Genomic DNA, 23,298 nt, shown 5'->3' on the forward strand with positions numbered 1-23,298 from the left:
CAACACCGCCTCAGTGATCGGGAAAGCCCAGCAACACCTATACTATCTAAGGAAGCTGAAGCAGGCTGGCCTGCCACGAAATCTCCTTGTCAACTTTTACCATTGTGCGGTTGAGAGTGTGCTGACCTACGGTGTGTCTGTGTGGTTCTCCAGCTGCACAAAGGCAGAGCAAGAGGCTCTACAGAGGGTGGTGAAGGCGGCAGGCAGGATCGTCGGGACTCCTCTACCAAACATCACCTCCGTCTTCACCTCCCGCTGCCTCCACCGCTCCAAATGTATCATCAAGGACCAGTCGCACCCAGCACATCACCTCTTTCAGCTCCTTCCCTCAGGAAGGAGATACCGGTCCATACATGCCAAGAGTACAAGATTTAAGAACCGCTTTTTCCCCCAAGCAGTTAGACTGTTAAATACTCATTGACTGTCCCCTCACGTGCACCATGCACTTACCACTGCACTTGATAATCTCTGATTACCACCCATTATGCACTTTATTATTTAAAATATTCTGTTATGTACAGTGTTATATGTGTTATGTGTTTATGTATATATGTACTACGGTCTGTGGGAGCTCCCCTGAAATTTCGTTGTATACTGTGCAATGACAATTAAAAGTCTATTCTATTCTATTCTATCACGAGGGGGGGAAAACTAAACTAAAACAAATGGGAAGCATCCTTTGGGTGGTTGTAATTGTCTGTCTCTTACCCATAGAGATGTTATTGGCTGCCAGACCTCCCTGGTAGAGCTCCAGTGCTTTGTTGAGGTAGCCCTCCAGACTCTCTGCATAGTCGCTGCAGATGAATGGTAACACCAGGCTGTCAGCCAATCGCATCAGGACGTTCCCTGCTGTCCTGGCAACGGCTTGGTGGCTGGTGAAACCTGGAAGAGAGCCAGACGACTGAGATACAAAGGAGGCTTTTCAGATACCAGCAGTGTAAGTGTCTTCCCTTTGGGTGGGTTTTTGTGTTATATGTATGCACTTTACACCTGTTTTTGTCTCCGTTTTGTTACTCGTGAATTTTTTTAATAAAAGGTTGAAATGCCCCGCTAGACTGTGCTGAGGCTGTGCTGCTTCTTACAGCCAACTGGACCAAAGTCGTTGAACAGACCAGCTGGTGACCAAGTAATAATAATAATAATAATAATAGGGGGCGGCTAAGTGGCGCAGTGGGCAAGGCGCTCGTCACTAACGCAGGAGATGCTGGTATCGAGCCCAGCTCTCGGCGTTGCTACCGGCTTGGCCGGCCGTCATACTAACACAATTGGCAGTGTTAGAGGGTGGGAAAGCCGGTGGGTGGGGATTGGACGTTGTGGACAGCGACTCCTACAGGTCGGTTGGTGCGCCTGTACAGCAGAAACAGGAAGTATCGGGGGCAGCGTGAGCCTCCCACGTGTCATTCAATCTGCACGGTGATTGATTGAATGAAAATTGTATTAACAGATTGCAGAATGGGTACAATACAGTACGGCTCAATACACACAATTGTTAAGGGGATGCAGACCAGAGAAAGACTTTCGTCTTGTTTACATCAGGGTCCCCCATTTTCAATTCGTAATTAAATGAATTGTAAGTAAGGGTGCAACTTGCTCTGTGCAATCCATTCTTTGTGGATCTAGCCCTGAGAGTTCGAGCTGTCTGGTGAAAAGATGCGACAGGCTGCCTCCTCGTGTACCGGAGGGTACACGTGATGCAAGGCTTCTATCCTCACTACAGCCGACCAGTGGGAGGCATAGTCTAGCAACGTTCAAGACAGGGGAGGGAAGAATTGGAAATACTAAAATTGGGATGGGAGAAAAATAGAAAAATAAGAAGAAAAAGTGGATACAAAAATAAAATAAAATAATGCCATTTGGAATCCAAGGATGGACAAATCTTACCTCGCCTTTTCCAGCGAACAAAATAATTCATCTAATGCATTAAAGGATTGGTCGAAGATTACAGGTGTAAATGACTTATGGCGATCACTTAATCCCACGACCCGAAAGTACTCTTGTCGATCTGCGAGACATAACACATTATCCAGAATAGATTATGTCTTTGCATCCCCGAGACTATTTGATAAATATGAAGTGGAAATGATACCCAACGCACTATCAGATCACTGTTATTTACTCCTAAAAGGAACATTTGGTATACTATCTTCCCGAGCCCCAAGATGGCGATTTAACTCTATGCTGCTTAATAACAAGGAATTCATTACACAACTCAAAGAAGCTCTTATAGTATTCCTACGGGAGAATGCAAACTCGGTGCAAGACCCCAGAATAATATGGATGTCGGTAAAAGGAATGATCAAAGATTTCACTGATAGCTTTTCCTCCAAAATGCGCAAGAATCAATGCACAAAACTGGCTGAGCTGGAAACGCTTTACTCAACGTTATTTAATTCTTTAAAATACAACAACTCAACTCGACTAGAAAATCAAGTTAAGGTACTAAAAAAAGAGACCAATGCCATATACAGACAACAATCGGAAATACAAATACGTAGCACAAGACAACAGCAGTACTCCCAAGGTTCTAAACCTAGTCACCTATTAGCCATGCGATTAAGAATTAATGCAAAATTTGCAGATATAACTACCATTAGAGCACAACAAGTACTTGAAACAGACCCTGAAAAAATAAATGATACAAAAATAAATGATACATTCAAAGAATTCTACTCCGACTTATATAAAACAGAAACGACCTTCGATCAAAACAAAATGGACACATATCTTAATCAAATCATTCTCCCTAAAGTTTCAGAGGATGACGCTAAACAGTTAGAAACACCGATCACACTAGATGAACTTAGGGAGGCCATATCTGAAATGAAAAGTGGTAGGGCTCCTGGAAGAGACGGTATCCCACCAGAAATGTACTTCTCTTGTTGGGACATAATTGGACCCTTATTACTAAATATGATTTTATACTCTGTTAAGGAGGGGAACTTCCATAAGAATGACAATATTGCACTCATAACAGTCCTCCTTAAAAAAAGACAAAGACCCCACCGAGTGCGGTAGTTATAGACCTTTAAGCCTCCTCGGAACCGATATCAAACTGTACTCTAAGGTATTAGCCATCAGACTACAAAAGCATATGACATCTTTAATTCACCCGGACCAAACTGGATTCATAAGAGGTCGCTTGATCACCGATAACATAAGACGATTACTACATGTGCTAGATGCCAATAAGGAAGACAACACACCTAAGGCGATACTGTCCCTGGATGCAATGAAAGCTTTTGACAGGTTGGAATGGTCGTATCTATGGGCAGTATTAGAAAGGATGGGGTTAGGAAAAGGATTCATCGATATGATTAAAGTATTATACAAAGACCCATCGGCCATGATTACAACAGGTACAATCATCTCCAAAATCTTTCCGGTATCACGCTCAGCCAGACAGGGTTGCCCTCTTAGTCCCGGACTTTTCGATCTATCATTAGAGCCTTTAGCACAATATATAAGACAATCCCAATCCATAGAACCAATCATAATCAAGGGCACACAACACAAAATTAGTTTATATGCGGACGACGTAATACTGTTCATGCAAAACCCCAACATAGCATTGCCTCATCTTCTCAAGCTGATTGAGGACTTTGGAGATCTATCGGGATTTAGGATAAATTGGCCGAAGTCGGCCTTCCTCCCACTTAACGCCCCTGCAAAAAGAAACATAACCCTCCCAAAAGAGATACAGATGGTAAAACAATTTAGATGTTTGGGAGTTGAGATATTCCCCACCATAAGCCAAACGGTGAAGCACAATTACATAAAAATCCAAAACAAAATCAAATACGACCTTGTCAGGTGGTCGAAACTTAAAAACTCAGTACAGGCACGTATATCAATAATCAAGATGGACGTCCTACCTAGAATCAACTTCTTCAGCTCAATGCTACCGTTACCCCCTCCAAAGGGTTACTGGAAAGAATTACACTCCTCCACATACAAATTTATTTGGAATAACAAACCACCACGTATAAAAAGATCCACCGCACAGAGAAACAAAGCAGACGGAGGTATGGCATTTCCAGATTTCTACCACTACTTTAAGGCGTACACTTTAAGACCACTAACAACATGGTTTGATCCCCAAGCGTTAGTATCCTGGAGAAATTTAGAAGAAAATATAGTAGCTCCACACAAGCTGAAGGGCATAGTATACACCAAATTACCAATTAAGCAATGCGAACAGAAATTTGGCCCCATAATCACTCATGCGATCCGGATATGGCGCGAAACACAAAAAAAATATTCTACCCTACATAAATGGCATAATCATACTCCCTTATTCAATAACAATGCACTCTGGATAGATAAACAACCTATAAGATTCCCTAGATGGGAAAAGCAAGGCATACACTCATTAGGAGACGTCTTCAATAAACAGGGTTTTTGTAGTTTCAATGAAATACGCAAAAAATGTAATCTCACCAAGTCCACATATTACTTTTACGCACAGTTATTGGCATGTTTGAAGGCTCACGGTGTTCCATTAAATATACCAATTGTACACCACAGATACCACAAATTCTTCTATGAAAGAGAGACATCAAGAGGTTTTGTTTCAGATTTTTATCATCAATTACTAACGTCCTCATATGAAACCCTCCACCTAGACTCCGTCTGGAGGAGGGATATACCAGACCTGGAAAGTGATTTTGATTGGCAAGAAGCCTGGGCAAATATTCGATTCACATCAAGGAACCCGGACCATCAACAAATCAATCTTAACTATATTCACAGGACATACTTGACTCCTATAATAAGACTGAAAAAAAATGGGTCTTATACAAGACTCCAAATGCTCCTTATGTACAAATGGGGACGAGGGGACATTTATGCACATGTACTGGGACTGCCCACCAGTTAAGATATTCTGGAAAGAGGTGACCCAGCAACTATCAAACCTCTTAAATTGGAATATACCTGTACACCCCTCTGTACTACTGCTGAATGATGTTTTTGAGTGGGCAGTACATCCACAGCTAAAGAGATTGGTTTTATCGGGTATCACAGTGGCTAAAAAGCTGATAGCATCACGATGGTTCCAACCGGAAAAAATGTGCCGAAAGGTCTGGATTATTACATATCTCGATGTGATCTATCAAGAAATATCTACAGCAAGAATTTTGGGTCTCAATGAATCCAAAATGACATTGTGGTTAGAAGTGGTGGAGAAAATAAAAGCTAGCATATAATGGTAATGTCTGGTTAGGAGCGAGGGAAAATGGATGGATTATCCAATGGGGGGTCCGGAAGGGGGGGGGGTACGAGCTGGAGCATATGTGTGTAGGTTTTTAGATAACAGGTATTAGGGGTATATCCTATATAAGACAATTAACTAAAATGTGATTTCATTGGATGTGCACTGACAACTAATGCTTGTATATCTTATCGTGTGCTGTCATGTTTGTTTATGTGTTTGTTTAAAAAAATAAAAATAAAAATAATAATAATAATAATACTATTATTATAATTTATATAGAACACTTTAAACCAGGGGTGTCAAACTCATTTTTACAGAGGGCCACATCAGCATTATGGTTGCCCTCAAAGGGCCAAAGACCTAATGGAATGTAAAATAAATGTAGCTACTCATTTACATATTGTTAAACATGTTATTTCTGTATTTATTACTTATTCAAGTTATACATATTGCATATGCATTTGCATAGATGTAAAAATATATGTTCGCTTATGTTATTTTAACAAATAATTTTTGTTTATCAGAACCCCATATTACTCCATCAATCAATGATCAAACCATTCAAGTAAATAACAAAGCAGAATATCATCAAATACAAGCTATGACATTAAGTTTGTTCAAAACCTTTTTGTCACAGTCAAGAGGGGCAGAACTAACAACTGAGCTGCAAAGAACACGTGGGACAGATGTAGCAGATGTTACAAAAACAAATGGCTGCACACAACCTTGCAGAGGCCATACATCCAACTAATGGAAGATAGTTTAATTAACTTTAATTAACAGATTGCAGAATGGGTACAGTACAGTACAGCTCAATACACACAATTGTTAAGGGGATGCAGACCAGAGAAAGACTTTCGACTTGTTTACATCAGGGTCCCCCATTTTCAATTCGTAATGAAATTGCTATTATGTGTCTGCATGAACACACAACTGTAACTGTACTCAAAAATAACAAAATAAGGGTTGTCTCAGTTCACAACTATATTGGTCAAGTTTTGGGTGGGACTTGTTTGCGTCCCTACAGCTTCTTATTCAATTGAGCGAGATGCTCGGTTATGTCACACAGCCAGTTTGCATCTGACAGTTCAGACAATATTTCTTCAACCCTTTGTTACCTGGGCCCTGTTTCATGTACGTGGTTCAACTAAGTCGATCAACATGTCCATTATCCAGCTTCAGTTAACCCGATGTTCAAAGCCGGGATTTTCCTGTTTCACAAAGGAGGATTCAGTCTCGTTAACTCAAGCCAGACTTGAGAGTCAGGCTCAAGTCAGGCTAGATGCGCGCTCCCGTTTTAGGTGGAAAGCCAGCACGTATCGATGGCAGAGACCCTGATTCTCAACGGCATTGATTGATTAATTGATTTAAGACTTTATTGACAGATTGCAATAGGCTCAATCGCCTCGCCGACAAGTTAAATGCGTTATCTATAGGCTAATTCTAAGTCCCTCATTACCGCAATCAATCAGATTATATTTCTTTAAACTTGCCTGCTGGATTGAATAATCAAATGAGATCTTGCTAGCGAAAATAACTAGTTAACTGTTATACAGAATTACGAGACGGCTTTCTTGCCCATTGATTGATGTATAGTCAATGTTTAACTTATCTCCAATGTGGTCCAACGGGTTGTTCTTTTGACTTCCACACGGACGACCCGGGTTCAAGACCGGGGTCCTTCTTTTTGCAATATAGGAATAATTCAATTTGGTGCACGTTGAGAGCTATATAAAGAATGACATCCTCAATGCATGTAGATTTATAATATTTTAACTTAAAACCAGGCTACTTTGGCGTATAATCATTAATATTATATTCAAAAAAATCATATTGGAAACACCGGGATTTGAACCCCGATCGCTAGGTTGGCAGACTTGAGCGCTACCGCTGGGCCACTGTGCCAGATGGGATAGATTCATTGTTTATACATTAATGAACGAGAGACCCGTGTTTAGAATATCCCTTATTTTGAATGAAGTTTTATTTCTTTATCCTCATTCATTCATGTGACGTCAACGGCTCATTCAATTTCTCAAATCCGTCAAACAGCGCATCTCATCAGACATCTTAATCCCAGTTACAATTAAAATAACCACATCATGTGTACGTCGCACGAGCGAGCGCCACCGTCGCCACGGTATATATAACGTGCATTATTTAGGACAAAGTAAATTTAATATCAGCATTTTGGGTCTATTTTACATTTCAAAAGCCCCCTCTGGAAGAATGGAGCACAAAAACGTAATTCAGAATGGTATAATGCAGATCGTAGACTGTGGGAATAGTTTCAGGAAACGGGCTGTCACTTCTTTGCGGGGGCGTGGCGATAGTTCAGGCTAACTTGAACTTGAACTCTGCTTTCGAGCAGGCTCAAACTTTTGGATCTGTTGGCATGGTGATCTGGAAAATCCACGTATATGAAACCGGAAAGTCCGGCTAACCCAGTTATCCAGCTAAAGTTATCCGGCTAACTCAGTTATCCAGGTACATGAAACGGGGCCCTGTTCTGCCTGGATCTTTTTTGTATTTTGGGCTGTAAAATTGTCAAAGAATGTCTGAGGAGTAAGTGCTTTTGGCTTTTTTCCTTTGTTACTTCATCAATACCTCAGATGTTCAACATACATGTATGTGTAAGAATGTGTAATAACTAAGGCTGTCAAAGTTAAAGCTTTATTAACGCATTACCCCACAATTATTTTAACACTGCTATTTTTTAACCCAATATTAATGTTAATTGGGGGGCCACATCAAATGATGTGGCGGGCCACATTTGGCCCGCGGGCCGTGAGTTTGACACCTATTGTTGTGAAGGATCAGATTAAACCGAATATATATATTTATTTATGGATATATATTTAATAGTATTTGTATATCGTTTGATATCCCCTGTATATTCCTTGTACAATATGCACTGAATATCCCTTTAGTCTACTAAACAGCCCATAATAGTTTCATTCTACCATTGGACGAGAACCTGGCGCCAGCAGCCATACCCCTAGGTTCAAGTTCAATCGTGCCGCCCAACATGTCGTGGCAAGCCCGGTTCCGCGTAGGAATACGTCTGGCGAAATACGAATGGTACTATTTGTTCACAGCGCATATATATATGGCGCAAGTAAAGTAGAACTTTCCTTTTTAGTCCATTAGTTCTTTACCCTCCAACCTAGTAACAGACGCGAAGCCTCACCCACGACGCACGTGTGGTGCAGTAAGGCCTACTTGGCCTCAGAATAGGCATTGAGATATCGTGTGGATTAATAGTTGAATTGTCATAGTTTGGCACTATACCGTCGAGTTGGACGTATTTCTATTAAGCTATTATGTATGGTGCATCGTTCGGTTAGAGTTATAAAGTGAGCAGCACCCCCATCGTTCCTGACGTTATCTGGAGTCTTAACCAGGCTGGGCAGACCACTTGTGGTGCTTGCATCCGAGGAGCTCCGGGCCAGGACGAGTGGACCTGTACATTGGATTACTTTACCCGGACGACGGCGAGCCTTCCACGGCTTGGATTATCTACATGCTTTGGGTGCTTTGATTATTCCATGGATAACGGCCAACACTGCTGAGTGTTGGAACTACCCCCCGGAGAGGAGTCCAGGTGAGACGGCGCTCTACACCAGTGAGGTCGCCTCACGTCTCTCCGTTGTGGACCGGCAGCTACCGTCCACCAGAGGGTCCAGCTGTATTCATCTGCGGACCGAGGTTCTGTGGGCATCGTGTTCAGGACTCTGAATTCTCCCAAGAAATCGTCGGCCAGATGGGATACCGCCAGCGGCTCTTCTAACCCCCCCTCCTACTGTCTTACAACCAGCGGGACCCCCCCCCCCCTTAGTGTATCCAGCTATAATCATTTAAGTACCATCGCTATAGTTCCCTAAAGAACCAGGTTGTATATTTGCTCCCTGCGTAACCAGAGATTGGACATTCAATGTTGATTTACCTACGAATACTCATTTGCCATACAAGTGTATTTCAAATCATAAATGTCATCAAGTGAACGTTGTATATACCCTTTGCTATATAAAATATTCGATTTGTACATTTGTGTGGACTTCGTTTCATCAGGTGGGAAAGTGTTCATCATATCTATATCATGTACTGGATGGCCAGAAGTTAAAGTACAAGAGGTAGTGGTTTAATAATACCATACTTATCAATACAGTCAGGGAATTGTACCCCTCAGTTACAATTGGTCCTTCGAGCCGGAGGGTAACTAGTGTAATATTAATATAGTGTTATTAATATTAAAATGGCCTATGATGAACACTCCACGAAACGGTCCTCCTAATGTAGAACGCCCGCAGCGCAGACGACAGCCACCTCAGTACTTAGAGGATTACGCTGTCAGTCAACTACCTAGCCTTCGACAAACGGTAAACGCGGTAAAAGTAGAAAGTAAAATTATGTCTGACCTTAACGACCAGGTTTCCCCGACCACAGAGGCCCTAGTAGGTTCTAATGTAACTGACCAAGCTCACGGTGGGGACCAGGAGGGAGCTGACATGCCTTTACCCCCCGCCAATACCGAAGAAGTAGTCCCCGACCAGCCCCGGGAGGAAGACAACCCTACAGAGAGAGAACTCTGCACGGAAGAAGAGGAGGAGAGCGCCGAGGAAATAGAGCTCCAGGACTCCCAACGAGTACACCCAGGAGCGGCTCACCCAGGAGCGGCTCACCTCCACAACCGCCTTCCCCCAGCGAAGCGGAGAGGATGCTACAACAGGCGTTCCTCGTCAGCCTGACAGCCTCTACCGCACGCGATCGACTTCAGGGTGAACGCGATCGACTTCAGGGTGAACGCGATCGACTTCGGGGTGAACGCGATCGACTCCGGGCACAGACGCTTAGCGAGCGTGAACAACTCCAAGCGCAACGACGGAGCGAAGAAGAGCGCAGACGCCTGGAGATGAGACGCCTTCAGACGGAAGAGCATATGGCAAGAGACCGGGTCGACGCCCAACGCGCCGCTGCCGGTGCCCAAAGAGAAGCAGATCTCATCCAGCGCCAAACCGAGCGCGACAGACTACAAGCCGAGCGCGACAGACTACAAGCCGAGCGCGACAAGTTACGGGCGCGGCTAATGAAGCGGCTGATCCCCAGGGCAACACCTTCTCCCTCCGCCAGGGGTTCAAGGAACTCGTCGAGACAACAGTCAAGGGCAGCGTCTCCTAACCGAGCAAGCGACCCTGAACTTGACCAACAGACCAAGCCTATACCCCCCGCAGACCCCCTTCCCAGACCGGTCCAAGCGAGACCCAGCTACAAGGAAGGAGCGGCATACACTGCGGAGAAGCTAAATAAACGACTACAGGATCTAGAGGACCTGATAGAAGAAGAAGAGGGAGAGGAGGAGAACCAAGCCTGACGACAGCACAGTACTCCACCGGACCAGGAGGTCCAGTACAGCCCAGGCTATACCCCCGCGGCGCTGCGCTACAGACCCCCGACTCTATTCACGGGTGAGCATGACGCACGACCAGCCCCGAGGAATAGCACCTGGACCAGCGGGCCATGGTACCCTGCCGGTACCAGCCCACAGAGAGGCGCAAGAGGAGACTCGCCTAGGAGGCCTCTCCCCCAACGCTCGCCGATGTATCAGCCATCCACGGCGTCATACATTGCCACACCAACCACCAGACGGAGTGTGTACAGAACACTCGCCAGACAATATGACCCGTTGGGATGTATTCTACCTTACACCACCAGGGCAAAGATGATTGTACGAGCACTATGGGACAAGGACCAGGGCTGGGACGACCCAATACCCGCACACCTTGCCTCCACATGGAGAGAGTGGGAGACGGAACTCCGCTCACTCCCAGGCGTCAATATACGCCGCAGCTACTTCCCATCCACAGTGAGGCCAGAGACATGCAAGATTGATCTACACGTCTTCAGCGACGCCTCCGAAGTAGCCTATGGATCGGTGGCCTACTTGCGTGCCCAAGAGAAGGGAGGAAAGATACACACTGCTTTCATCCTGGCTCGCTCAAGAATAGCCCCACGAAAGCAACAATCTATCCCGCGTCTAGAGCTCTGCGCAGCCCTAGCAGGAGCGCATCTAGCCACGTTAATCCAACGTGAACTCACCATTCCGGTGCACAGAACAATCTTGTGGTCAGATTCCCACGACAGTACTCGCATGGATCAAGTCTGATTCATGCAGATACAAAGTCTTCGTGGGAGTCAGAGTCACCGAGATTCAAGAGTTAACAGAAGCAGCGAGCTGGCGGTATGTGGACACCAAACACAACCCAGCTGACGTCATCACCCGGGGAATGTCTCTGGATGACCTCACCCGTCGCAACATCTACAGTGACGGACCGGAATTCCTCAAGCTCCCGGAAGAAGAGTGGCCTACGCCCACCCCACGGGAAGCAAGTAAAGAGGAGGCTGAGAACAAGAAACCTATGTTCTGTGGACTGAGCACAGTCGCCTCCACAGACCCCAACATAGATGACTGCATTACCCTACAGAGTGCGCAACTAAAGACATTCCTGTGGCACCACCCAGAGAGTCAGTCCACCACTGACATTTCAGCAGCTGACTACGAAGAAGCAGAACTTCTTCTACTACAACGAGCCCAGAGAGACTCGTTCCCCGATGAGCTAGACTGTCTACAGGGAGGAAAGCCCGTCCCATCAGACAGCAGACTGCTCCACCTGGCACCCGAGAGTGACGCCCATAATCTCATCAGAGTGGGTGGTCGCCTGCGGAGAGCCCCCGATCTACCGGATGACATTAAGTACCCGATAGTCTTGAACAGCCGACACAAGGTCACAGAGCTGATCATAAAGAAATACGACGAGGATGTACACCACGCAGGAGCAGAGAGAGTCTTCGCGGAGATCAGACGTCGCTATTGGATACTTCAAGGAAGAGAAGCGGTGCGACGCTTCCAGCGAACCTGTCTAGACTGCCGAAAGTGGCGCGCGCAGCCCAGCATACCACGGATGGCTGACTTACCCCCCTGTCGCCTCCGACTCGGCGACAAGCCATTCCACTCCACAGGCATGGACTGTTTTGGCCCGTTGTATATAAAGAGAGGAAGAGGAACCGAGAAGCGGTGGGGTATTGTATTCAAATGCATGACCACCAGAGCGATACATATCGAGTTCCTTCCGACCATGAGCACAGACTCATTCCTTATGGCCTTCCGAAGATTCACATCACGGAAAGGAAAACCGTCTACATTGTTGTCTGATCACGGGACAAACTTCAAAGGCGGAGAAAGAGAGCTGAGAGAGAGCTTCCAAGCTATGGGCCCAGAACTTAAGACCCACCTAGCTCCATCCCAGATTGACTTCCAGTTTAATCCCCCGAACGCACCCTACTTCGGTGGAACCTGGGAACGAGAAGTACGTTCTATAAAGACAGCCCTGTACGCCGTGCTTGGGGCCCAGACTGTGGCGGAGGAAGTCCTAATGACAGTCCTCACGGAGATCGAGGGAGTATTGAACTCAAAGCCCCTCGGTTACGTCTCAAGTGATGTAGCAGATGTCGACCCAGTCACCCCCAACACACTCTTAATGGGGCGGCTGGACCCCGCGCTACCCCAGACAATGTACAAGCCTGAAGAAGCGAACGGCCGAAGAATGTGGAGGTACAGTCAAGTACTAGCTGACAAGTTTTGGAGCAGCTTCCTACTCCACTACCTACCGTCTCTACAGACCCGCCAGAAGTGGGTAAAAGAGAGAGACAATTTGACAGAAGGAACAGTCGTCATGATTATCGACCAGTCACTACCCAGAGCTATGTGGCCGGCTGGCCGCGTAAGCAAAGTGATCACCGGTGCCGATGGCAAGGTCCGAGCAGCTGAAGTACTCGTCCAAGGGCGAACTTACACACGACCCGTGGCGAGGCTAATAGAACTGCCCCGACTCCCAGATACTATCGATGATGACCATGACCCCATGACTTTGTGAGTTGACTGACCCTTACAGCGGACCTTGAGTGGTAGACAGTGCGGTTAATCTGTCTCTGCTTAGCTAATTAGGTGGGACTAATTAGGGGGCGGCTGTTGTGAAGGATCAGATTAAACCGAATATATATATTTATTTATGGATATATATTTAATAGTATTTGTATATCGTTTGATATCCCCTGTATATTCCTTGTACAATATGCACTGAATATCCCTTTAGTCTACTAAACAGCCCATAATAGTTTCATTCTACCATTGGACGAGAACCTGGCGCCAGCAGCCATACCCCTAGGTTCAAGTTCAATCGTGCCGCCCAACATGTCGTGGCAAGCCCGGTTCCGCGTAGGAATACGTCTGGCGAAATACGAATGGTACTATTTGTTCACAGCGCATATATATATGGCGCAAGTAAAGTAGAACTTTCCTTTTTAGTCCATTAGTTCTTTACCCTCCAACCTAGTAACAGACGCGAAGCCTCACCCACGACGCACGTGTGGTGCAGTAAGGCCTACTTGGCCTCAGAATAGGCATTGAGATATCGTGTGGATTAATAGTTGAATTGTCATAGTTTGGCACTATACCGTCGAGTTGGACGTATTTCTATTAAGCTAATAATAGTCTATTATGTATGGTGCATCGTTCGGTTAGAGTTATAAAGTGAGCAGCACCCCCATCGTTCCTGACGTTATCTGGAGTCTTAACCAGGCTGGGCAGACCACTTGTGGTGCTTGCATCCGAGGAGCTCCGGGCCAGGACGAGTGGACCTGTACATTGGATTACTTTACCCGGACGACGGCGAGCCTTCCACGGCTTGGATTATCTACATGCTTTGGGTGCTTTGATTATTCCATGGATAACGGCCAACACTGCTGAGTGTTGGAACTACCCCCCGGAGAGGAGTCCAGGTGAGACGGCACTCTACACCAGTGAGGTCGCCTCACGTCTCTCCGTTGTGGACCGGCAGCTACCGTCCACCAGAGGGTCCAGCTGTATTCATCTGCGGACCGAGGTTCTGTGGGCATCGTGTTCAGGACTCTGAATTCTCCCAAGAAATCGTCGGCCAGATGGGATACCGCCAGCGGCTCTTCTAACCCCCCCTCCTACTGTCTTACAACCAGCGGGACCCCCCCCCCCCCCCCCCTTAGTGTATCCAGCTATAATCATTTAAGTACCATCGCTATAGTTCCCTAAAGAACCAGGTTGTATATTTGCTCCCTGCGTAACCAGAGATTGGACATTCAATGTTGATTTACCTACGAATACTCATTTGCCATACAAGTGCATTTCAAATCATAAATGTCATCAAGTGAACGTTGTATATACCCTTTGCTATATAAAATATTCGATTTGTACATTTGTGTGGACTTCGTTTCATCAGGTGGGAAAGTATTCATCATATCTATATCATGTACTGGATGGCCAGAAGTTAAAGTACAAGAGGTAGTGGTTTAATAATACCATACTTATCAATACAGTCAGGGAATTGTACCCCTCAGTTACACCTATGCTTTAAACTCAGTGCGATCTCAAGGTGCTTCACAGCAAAGAGGAAAAAATAGAAGTTTAAAACATAAAAACATTCAAATCAATAAAATAAAAACATAAGAATAAAAAGGTTTAAAACATAAAAAAAATTTAAATAATAAAATAAAAACATAAAAACATACAGGTAGGAGCAAAAAAAAAAAAAAACAGGCCCTAGTGGAAGGCAGAGTAAAAATGTTGGGTTTTAAGGCTGGCCTTGAAGGCAGCAAGGGAGTCTGAGGCCTTGATGGATCCTGGCAGCCGATTCCACAGGCGTGGTCCCAGTGCGGAAAAAGCACGCCTTCTTCTGACTGTGACTGACATCTTTAGAGACCCATGTTTTTGCTAGAATTCTTGCACCGCTCTTCATGAAGCCTTATTTCCCCCTGGGTCATGAATGTTCACTTATCTTTGACTGTATGACTAATAGGTCAGGAGATACGTTCATTTGAAAAGATTGGCCCGATGGTGGGGCTACAGGAAAGGTCATGGGGTCACCAAAATTAATAGGTTTTTTCCACTAGGGGTCATGAACGTTTTCAGCAAATCGTTTTGCAGTACAGCCATGATGGTGGCACTAGAGGAAAGGTCATGAGGTCAACACAATCTAAATGTTTCTTCCTCTAGGGGTCATGAATGTTTTCAGCTAATGTTGTGACATCTAACAGGTCAGGAGATACAGTACACTAATTTGAAAATATAAAGTTTGCCCCAATGATGACACAAGGAGAAAGGTCATGGGGTCACCAAAATCAATAGGTTTTTTCTTCTGGGGCTTTAGCATGTTCACAGCAAATTGTATGCCTGTACATGTAATGGGTCAAAAGATACAGTTTGGCCTGACGGTGGCGCTAGAGGAAAGGTCATTAACCATTGCTTTTCGAGATATCTCACTAAAGTTCTAGCTAGAACCAAAGCGGTTGACCCAACTGACAGACATTGCTATCCCTAGAGCCCCTTGCTAGCTTTCGCTGGTGGGGCTAAAACATTTAGTAAATTAGAGGGAGATATACAATGTTCTGTAGAAGAAAATGTGTGATCTGGTGCTGCTCACCTGGGTCAATGTACTTGGAGGCGTAGTCGAAGGTGTCATAGGCAGTGTGGTATGCAGGGTAAATTCGGGCCCTTGTTTTGGTCTATATAAAACAAAGTGTTACAGGAGATCAACTAACTAGTCTGGGGATTACACCTACATGTATAATATACATTATACAATATACTTGTACCTGAGTATCCAATCTACAGTTTCCAAAACTAAAATTATGTTGTTTGGAAACTGTAGATTGGATACTCAGGTACAAGTTAAAATAAATGATGTGATTATTGAAAGAGTTTATGAAAATAAATTCCTAGGTGTAATAATAGACCATAAAATCTGTTGGAAACCTCACATAAAACATGTCCAATCTAAACTCTCACGAAGCATTTCAGTCATGAGTAAAGTAAAGCACATTCTGGATAGAAAATCACTCTACATTCTCTACTGTTCACTAGTTTTACCATATTTAAATTACTGTGCTGAAGTCTGGGGAAACAATTATAAGTCTACACTACAACCACTTTTTATACTCCAAAAAAGGGCCATAAGGATAGTTCACATTGCAGGTTATCGTGATCACACTAACATATTGTTTTTGGAGTCAAAGACATTGAAGTTAAATGATCTTCTGGAATTTAAAACGGCACAATTAATGTATAAAGCAAAAAGTCATGCACTTCCAAGAAACATTCAAGAATTGTTCTTTGATAGGGAGGGGGGTTATAATCTGAGGGGAGAACACAATTTAAAGGTGCTAAACGTACGCACTACCATGAGAAAACACTGCATCTCGATATGTGGAGTGAAACTGTGGAACAGTCTAAATGTGGTGCTAAAGCAATGTCCAAACATGAGACAATTCAAACTGATTTATAAGGAAATTATGTTCACAAGGTACAGGGATGAGGAAGGGACTTGATATTCACAGGTGTTACATTTTTATTTTGTTTTCTATTTTATTTTCTTTTATACATATATAGTTTTTGTTTTTTGTTTTGCATATATATATATATATTTTTTCTTCTTTTCTTTTTTATGTTTAAAATAGTACACTCATTTGAGTAGTGGAAAAGGGGTAGGATTAAATAAGTGTATACTTCTTCCTACTCCTTTTCGAACATGCAGATTGAGTTGTTTTGCTTTTTTTGTTATTGTTTCATTGCATGTTCGAAATAAAGACTTCAAATCAAATCAAAATCAAACCCCCTCCCCCATGCTGCCTGAATTTCCCCAAGGGGATCAATAAAGGAATATCTTACTTACTCTTACTAATGTGTATATTATACATGTATAATAATATGTATAAATGTCTAACATTTGGACTTCCTTTCAGAACATTTCAGACTTTCCTGATTTTTATGAGTTATGGTTGTGAAGTCATTAATCCTACCCTGTCATATGTATAGGCAAAGTCCATTGAGGTGATACCCAGGTAGTGGACAAAAGCTGCGTAGTCACTGCCTGCTCCTGTGAGGAAGCCCACCCTGTTAACAGAACAAGAGAAGAGACATCAATCAATAAAATTACCTATTGTCATTTTCATATGAAGTTTATGAACATAAACGCCTGTTGAGATTGATTGAGCCTAACAACCAAGGATTATGGTGTGTGTGTGTGTCTCCATTAGGACATATCAGCAGGGGTGTAAAAAGTACCCAGAAATTATACTTAAGTGAAAGTATGGGTACCGTCTCAAAATCTGACTCAAGTAAAAGTATCTGGCTAAAAACACACTTGAGTAAAAGTCAAAAAGTCCTACTTTTAAATGTACTTAAGTACTAAAAAGTTAAAGTAATTTTTTTAAGGGATACACCAGGGGTCTCAAACTCATTCCATCGTGGGCCAAGTTTTCATTTTAACTATACATTGCACCAGGTGAGTTAGTTGAAGAGGTGAGCCAATTAGTGAAATCATCAGCTGGTGTTTAGGCAAGGCTGGAATGAAACCAAGCATACACTCTGCCCACAATGGAATGTGTTCTGTGATAGACAATGCTGAAATGAAAGAACAGAGGACATTTTTTTTGCATAAAAATTATTTAATGCACTTCTCCATTGAAGGTAAACTAACATCGACTGCATTCACATCACAGCATGAATAATATCACAACATTAAAAACAGAATGGTGTATCCTGAATAATATCACAATATTAACCACAGCATACTGGATTATCCTGAATAATATCACAATATTAAAGACAGAATACTGGAGTACCCTGAATAATATCACAATATTAAAGACAGAATACAATATTAAAGACAGAATACTGGAGTACCCTGAATAATATCACAATATTAACCACAGCATAATGCGGATCTAACTGTCTATTCTTCTGATAGCAGGTGTTTAATCAAAGATCCCCGCTTTCTAGTGTTGCACAAGGACCAATCAGCATGGGTATGGGTGGGTTCATTTTCCATTGATGGGGATTTGATTGGCTGTTTACCTGTGGTCGCAGAATTAATAACGTTAACGTTAGTTCGGCCAGATAAACAATTTAAATATACTAATTAAAATGGTTGGACCTGTGAGATTTGTACTTTGTACTTTGTAGGTCTGCATTTGAAATGTAAGGAGTAAAAAGTATGTTTTTTTTCTCTGAAATGTAATGGAGTAAAAGTACAAAGTATACAAACCTAATAATACTCGAGTAAAGTACAAATCCCCCAAAACAGTACTTAAGTATTGTAACAAAGTACAATTACTCAAGTACTTTACACCCCTGCATATCAGTGGAGGATTTAGAGTTCTTGGCCATCACATAATGTTTACATGCACACCAGTGGAGGCTGCTGACCAAATTTTTAGGTGAAGCACAAATTATTATATTATATTATATATTAAATTATATTTTTTAAACATCCCCAACGCTGCAACACCCCCATTCCTCCCAGGTGTCAGGCTCCTCATTCGCTTCCATTCATTTTGGGGACCATGTTTAAATATCATACTTCTGAAGTATAAACAAACTATATTGCTGTGACGATTTCAATAACACAGACCATTCTTAGAGTCAATGGTATGCAAAACTGTACATTGGAATATCTAACATGTATTTACCACCTTCCTCTGCACAAGGCCACAGATGGGTTTTATGTAACACAAGGACAATGAATGAATGAATGAATGAATGAATGAATGAATGAATGAATGAATGAATGATGAATGAAAACTTTATTTAACAGATTGCAGAATGGGTACAATACAGTACGGCTCAATACACACAATTGTTAAGGGGATGCAGACCAGAGAAAGACTTTCGTCTTGTTTACATCAATTCAGTGCCACATACACACAGTCCTCATATCCCTCCTAGTTACACACAGTCATCATTATCCCTCCCATACAATACGCACAACACAACAGACTAACTCGTCTTGCTCAATACTTGTTTATGAGTTTTAAGAGACAGCACTGTAATCTCTCTCAACCAAAGCTCTACTAGTTAACAAAGATCTCCACCTTGCTATCTGAAACACTGACACCATTATCAACCTAATAATATCAACCTGATAATATTGAAACATTATCAATATAACGTTAGCTACCAACTTTAGCAGGGCTCCTAATAACACAAGATACATTTCACTATGAATTGAAAATGGGGGACCCTGATGTAAACAAGACGAAAGTCTTTATCTGGTCTGCATCTCCTTAATAATTATGTGTATTGAGCCGTACTGTATATTGTACCCATTCTGCAATCTGTTAAATAAAGTTTTCATTCATTCATGCCTTTTGAAAAGTGACATGGTCGATGTAGGAGTTATGATGCGGTTTCAATTCGGTTACAGTAACGTTACACAAACTGACATTCTAAAGCCAAGAAGACACGACTTACCCATATCGTTGAATAGTGCAGCTTCTCCATGTGATGAGTCCGACTCGAGCCGCTTGCATTAATCCCATGGAAAATGTAAACAATACAAGCAGCGAGCCAGCTTGTTGCATCAAATTGATGTTTGGCTTTTGTCTCCCGAGTGACGTTAGAACTACTACACTTCGGCTGCGTCCAGGCTAAGCACTGCAGGCTTTCGTTTTACAACGACTGAGATAAAAAAAATATATATCATCAAACGATGCACAATGGAGAGGCATTGTTGTTATTGATATCATCTTCATCAATGTCATCAGCCCTGTTTAGACATTCACAAGACTTGCGTAACGACAAGTTATCTTCCTGAGATACAAATTATTTTGAAAACAAGCTCGCTGCAGAGCCACAGTACGGCACAAGAGAAACCATTATCTGATTGGGCCACAAGGCTGTCAATCATGCTAGCTGCAGAGCCACAGAACAGCCAAAGAGAAACCATTAGCTGATTGGTGGATTGAATGATTGACAGCCTTGTTATCCATTCAATGGCAAGAGTTTAACTGCACAGACCGTGCTTAGATAAAGTTAATAGCCTATTTTGATTCGCTGTTATTTATTATTTATTAACAATGGGTCACACCTGTGAAGTTTTCTTCACGAATAATTACTGCAGGCAATACTGCAGTGCAGGCCTGCTCAGAGCTGTCAATTTTGGCCATTTTTGAAGAAAAAAATATTCACTGGACCTAGACCATAGGTGTCAAACTCACGGCCCGCGGGCCAAATCCGGCCCGCCACGTCATTTGATGTGGCCCCCCAAGAGCTCAGGTAAAAAAAAAAAAAAAATATTTACATTAATATTGGGTTAAAAAATAGCAGTGTTAAAATAATTGTGGGTTAATCCGTTAATAAAGCTTTAACTTTGACAGCCTTAGTTATTACACATTCTTACACATACATGTATGTTGAACATCTGAGGTAACAAAGGAAAAAAGCCAAAAGCACTTACTCCTCAGACATTCTTTGACAATTTTACAGCCCAAAATACAAAAAAGATCCAGACGGAATAGGTAACAAAGGGTTGAAGAAATATTGTCTGAACTGTCGGATGCAAACTGGCTGTGTGACATAACCGAGCATCTCGCTCAATTGAATAAGAAGCTGTAGGGACGCAAACAAGTCCCACCCAAAACTTGACCAATATAGTTGTGAACTGAGACAACCCTTATTTTGTTATTTTTGAGTACAGTTACAGTTGTGTGTTCATGCAGACACATAATAGCAATTTCATTACGAATTGAAAATGGGGGACCCTGATGTAAACAAGTCGAAAGTCTTTCTCTGGTCTGCATCCCCTTAACAATTGTGTGTATTGAGCTGTACTGTACTGTACCCATTCTGCAATCTGTTAATTAAAGTTAATTAAACTATCTTCCATTAGTTGGATGTATGGCCTCTGCAAGGTTGTGTGCAGCCATTTGTTTTTGTAACATCTGCTACATCTGTCCCACGTGTTCTTTGCAGCTCACAGTTGTTAGTTCTGCCCCTCTTGACTGTGACAAAAAGGTTTTGAACAAACTTAATGTCATAGCTTGTATTTGATGATATTCTTCTTTGTTATTTACTTGAATGGTTTGATCATTGATTGGTGGAGTAATATGGGGTTCTGATAAACAAAAATTATTTGTTAAAATAACATAAGCTAACATATATTTTTACATTTATGCAAATGAATATGCAATATGTATAACTTGAATAAGTAATAAATACAGAAACACCATGTTTAACAATATGTAAATGTGTAGCTACATTTATTTTACATTACATTAACATTTATACGGTCTTGGCGGCTAGGTGGTGTAGTGGGCAAGGCACTCGCCACCAGTGTGGAGACGCTAGGATTCGCGTGTTCGAATCCAGCTCTCCACATTGTTTTCAGTTTAGCTGGTCGTCCGCAGTAATACACATTGGCCGTATTACGGGGAGGGAAACTGAAGGGTGGGGATCGGGCGTTGTGAACAAGCGACTCCTACAAGTCGGTTGGTGCGCCTGCGCAGTAGAATCAGGAAGTGTCGGGGGCAGCGTGAGCCTCCCACGCGTTACTCCTCGACACTGAGAGATCGAGCTGCGCAGGTGAAAAGATGCGACTGCTGTTACCTCAAGTACCGGAGGGGACTTGTGCTATGTATGACTTAGTCCACATTGCAGCCGGCTTGTGGGAGGCAAGAAACAGCGTTCGTGACAGGGGAGGGTTGAATTGGATGATACGAAATTGGGATGGGAGAAAATATAGAAAAATGGGAGAAAAAGTGGATCCAAAAAAAAACATTTATACGGTCTTTGGCCCTTTGAGGGCAACCATAATGCTGATGTGGCCCTCTGTGAAAATGAGTTTGACACCCCTGTCCTAGACTCTAGCTGAAGTCCTATTATAGAAGAACCAATAGCCATTTCCTTGTTTGGTTTTCAAATATTTTCTGAAGAAGCATTTTCATTGGCTTATGGACGAGATATAAGTCACTTGTTTCTTTCTGTTCTGGGCAGATGTCTTGGCGTCTCCGCGCTACAGTATATTCTGCCTGTTGCAATGTATTTATTTTCCTGTTTGTAACTATTGCTTGATTCACTCTTGAATAAACCTCTGAAAGATGTTTTCTACCTTTCATTATTGAATATTATCAGATAAACGCCACAGTACCACATACCTTTTTCTCAGTTTTGAATGACAGAAGGCAACATTGCGCTGACCTGGCCAGCAGGTTTCAAGCCTCACCTGTTTAGCAGCTGTGAAGATGACACTCTGTGCTAAGGGCATCCCTGATGCTCTGAGAGTGGCATTAGCTGAAGAGTGGAACGAGGAAGTAGGAACACAGAGTTTTGGATTAGGATCACTAGTAAGCTGTGAGGCCCCAAAGTGTAAGATAGTAAGTAAAGTTGAAAATAGGTATGGTAGGTAGTTCTTCTTACCAAACACAGATATATCCACATTGATATAAGCAACTGTGCGCTCACTTAGTTTGGCAAAATATTGCTGAGGGAGACAAAAGGGAAAGTTGTGTGTCTGCAGGCATGCCAAAATATAGTCATTCAGTTAGGACTCGAAATAAAAACGTCAAATATTGAATGTTTCACTCTGTCTAATGGATTATAGACTGTGTGTGTGGGGAACTCACCTCTGTGTACTCTGCAGACCCAATCAGGCCAAATTCCTCCGCTCCCCAGCTTCCAAAGATGATTGACCTGTGAGGCCTCCATGTGCCTGCCACAGAGAGAGTCACTCCGTACTGTGTGTGAGTGTGAGACACTGAGGTGCTGATTCATGTTTTTTTGCATCATTATTACAATTTTCATTCTTTCAAGTATTTAAATAATGATGATGTGATGCAGGGGGGTCTGTGGTTTCCTAAGTCTGTGGAATGTGATTTGTAGGCCAGGGCATCTCTGCAGCACCCAGTGTTGGGCAGTAACACGTTAATTAGTAACGTGTTACTGTAATAGTATTACTTTCCCAGTAACAAGTAAATTAACTCATTGGGCGCCAAAAACGAGTATACTCGTTTTCCCCAGCCATGCTTTATGCTTTGGCCGCCAAAAATGTAAATACTCGTTTTCTTTTTCTTTTCTATTATTATTATACTAAACAGTCAGCCGGGCCTTCTTGTGTGATCCTGGTAGCTCTGAGTGATGTGGAATTGAAATGACGATCGAATCCCAATAGGTGGCAGTATCGCCTACCTTTTGAACTGGGCTAGTTTACTGTGGGGGGGGTTCTCAC

At 42.9% G+C, this 23,298-nt stretch overlaps 1 protein-coding gene across 1 annotated transcript in view; it reads right to left on the reverse strand.

The window, feature by feature from the left end:
* The window catches only part of LOC311248903 (aminopeptidase NAALADL1-like), a gene marked incomplete at both ends in the record, with an annotated part of 65,625 nt that overhangs the window by 9,072 nt on the left and 33,255 nt on the right, over positions 1–23,298 (reverse strand). Inside the window, 6 exon segments of the mRNA XM_084338132.1 lie at positions 709–882; positions 15,721–15,802; positions 17,096–17,189; positions 22,229–22,364; positions 22,491–22,554; positions 22,697–22,782. Of these exon segments, the coding sequence (XP_084194258.1) occupies positions 709–882; positions 15,721–15,802; positions 17,096–17,189; positions 22,229–22,364; positions 22,491–22,554; positions 22,697–22,782 (636 nt within the window).

This window comes from Notolepis coatsorum (genome assembly GCF_963971535.1).
Source record: "Notolepis coatsorum genome assembly, chromosome: 2".
In the NCBI taxonomy this organism is placed as follows: Eukaryota; Metazoa; Chordata; class Actinopteri; order Aulopiformes; family Paralepididae; genus Notolepis; species Notolepis coatsorum.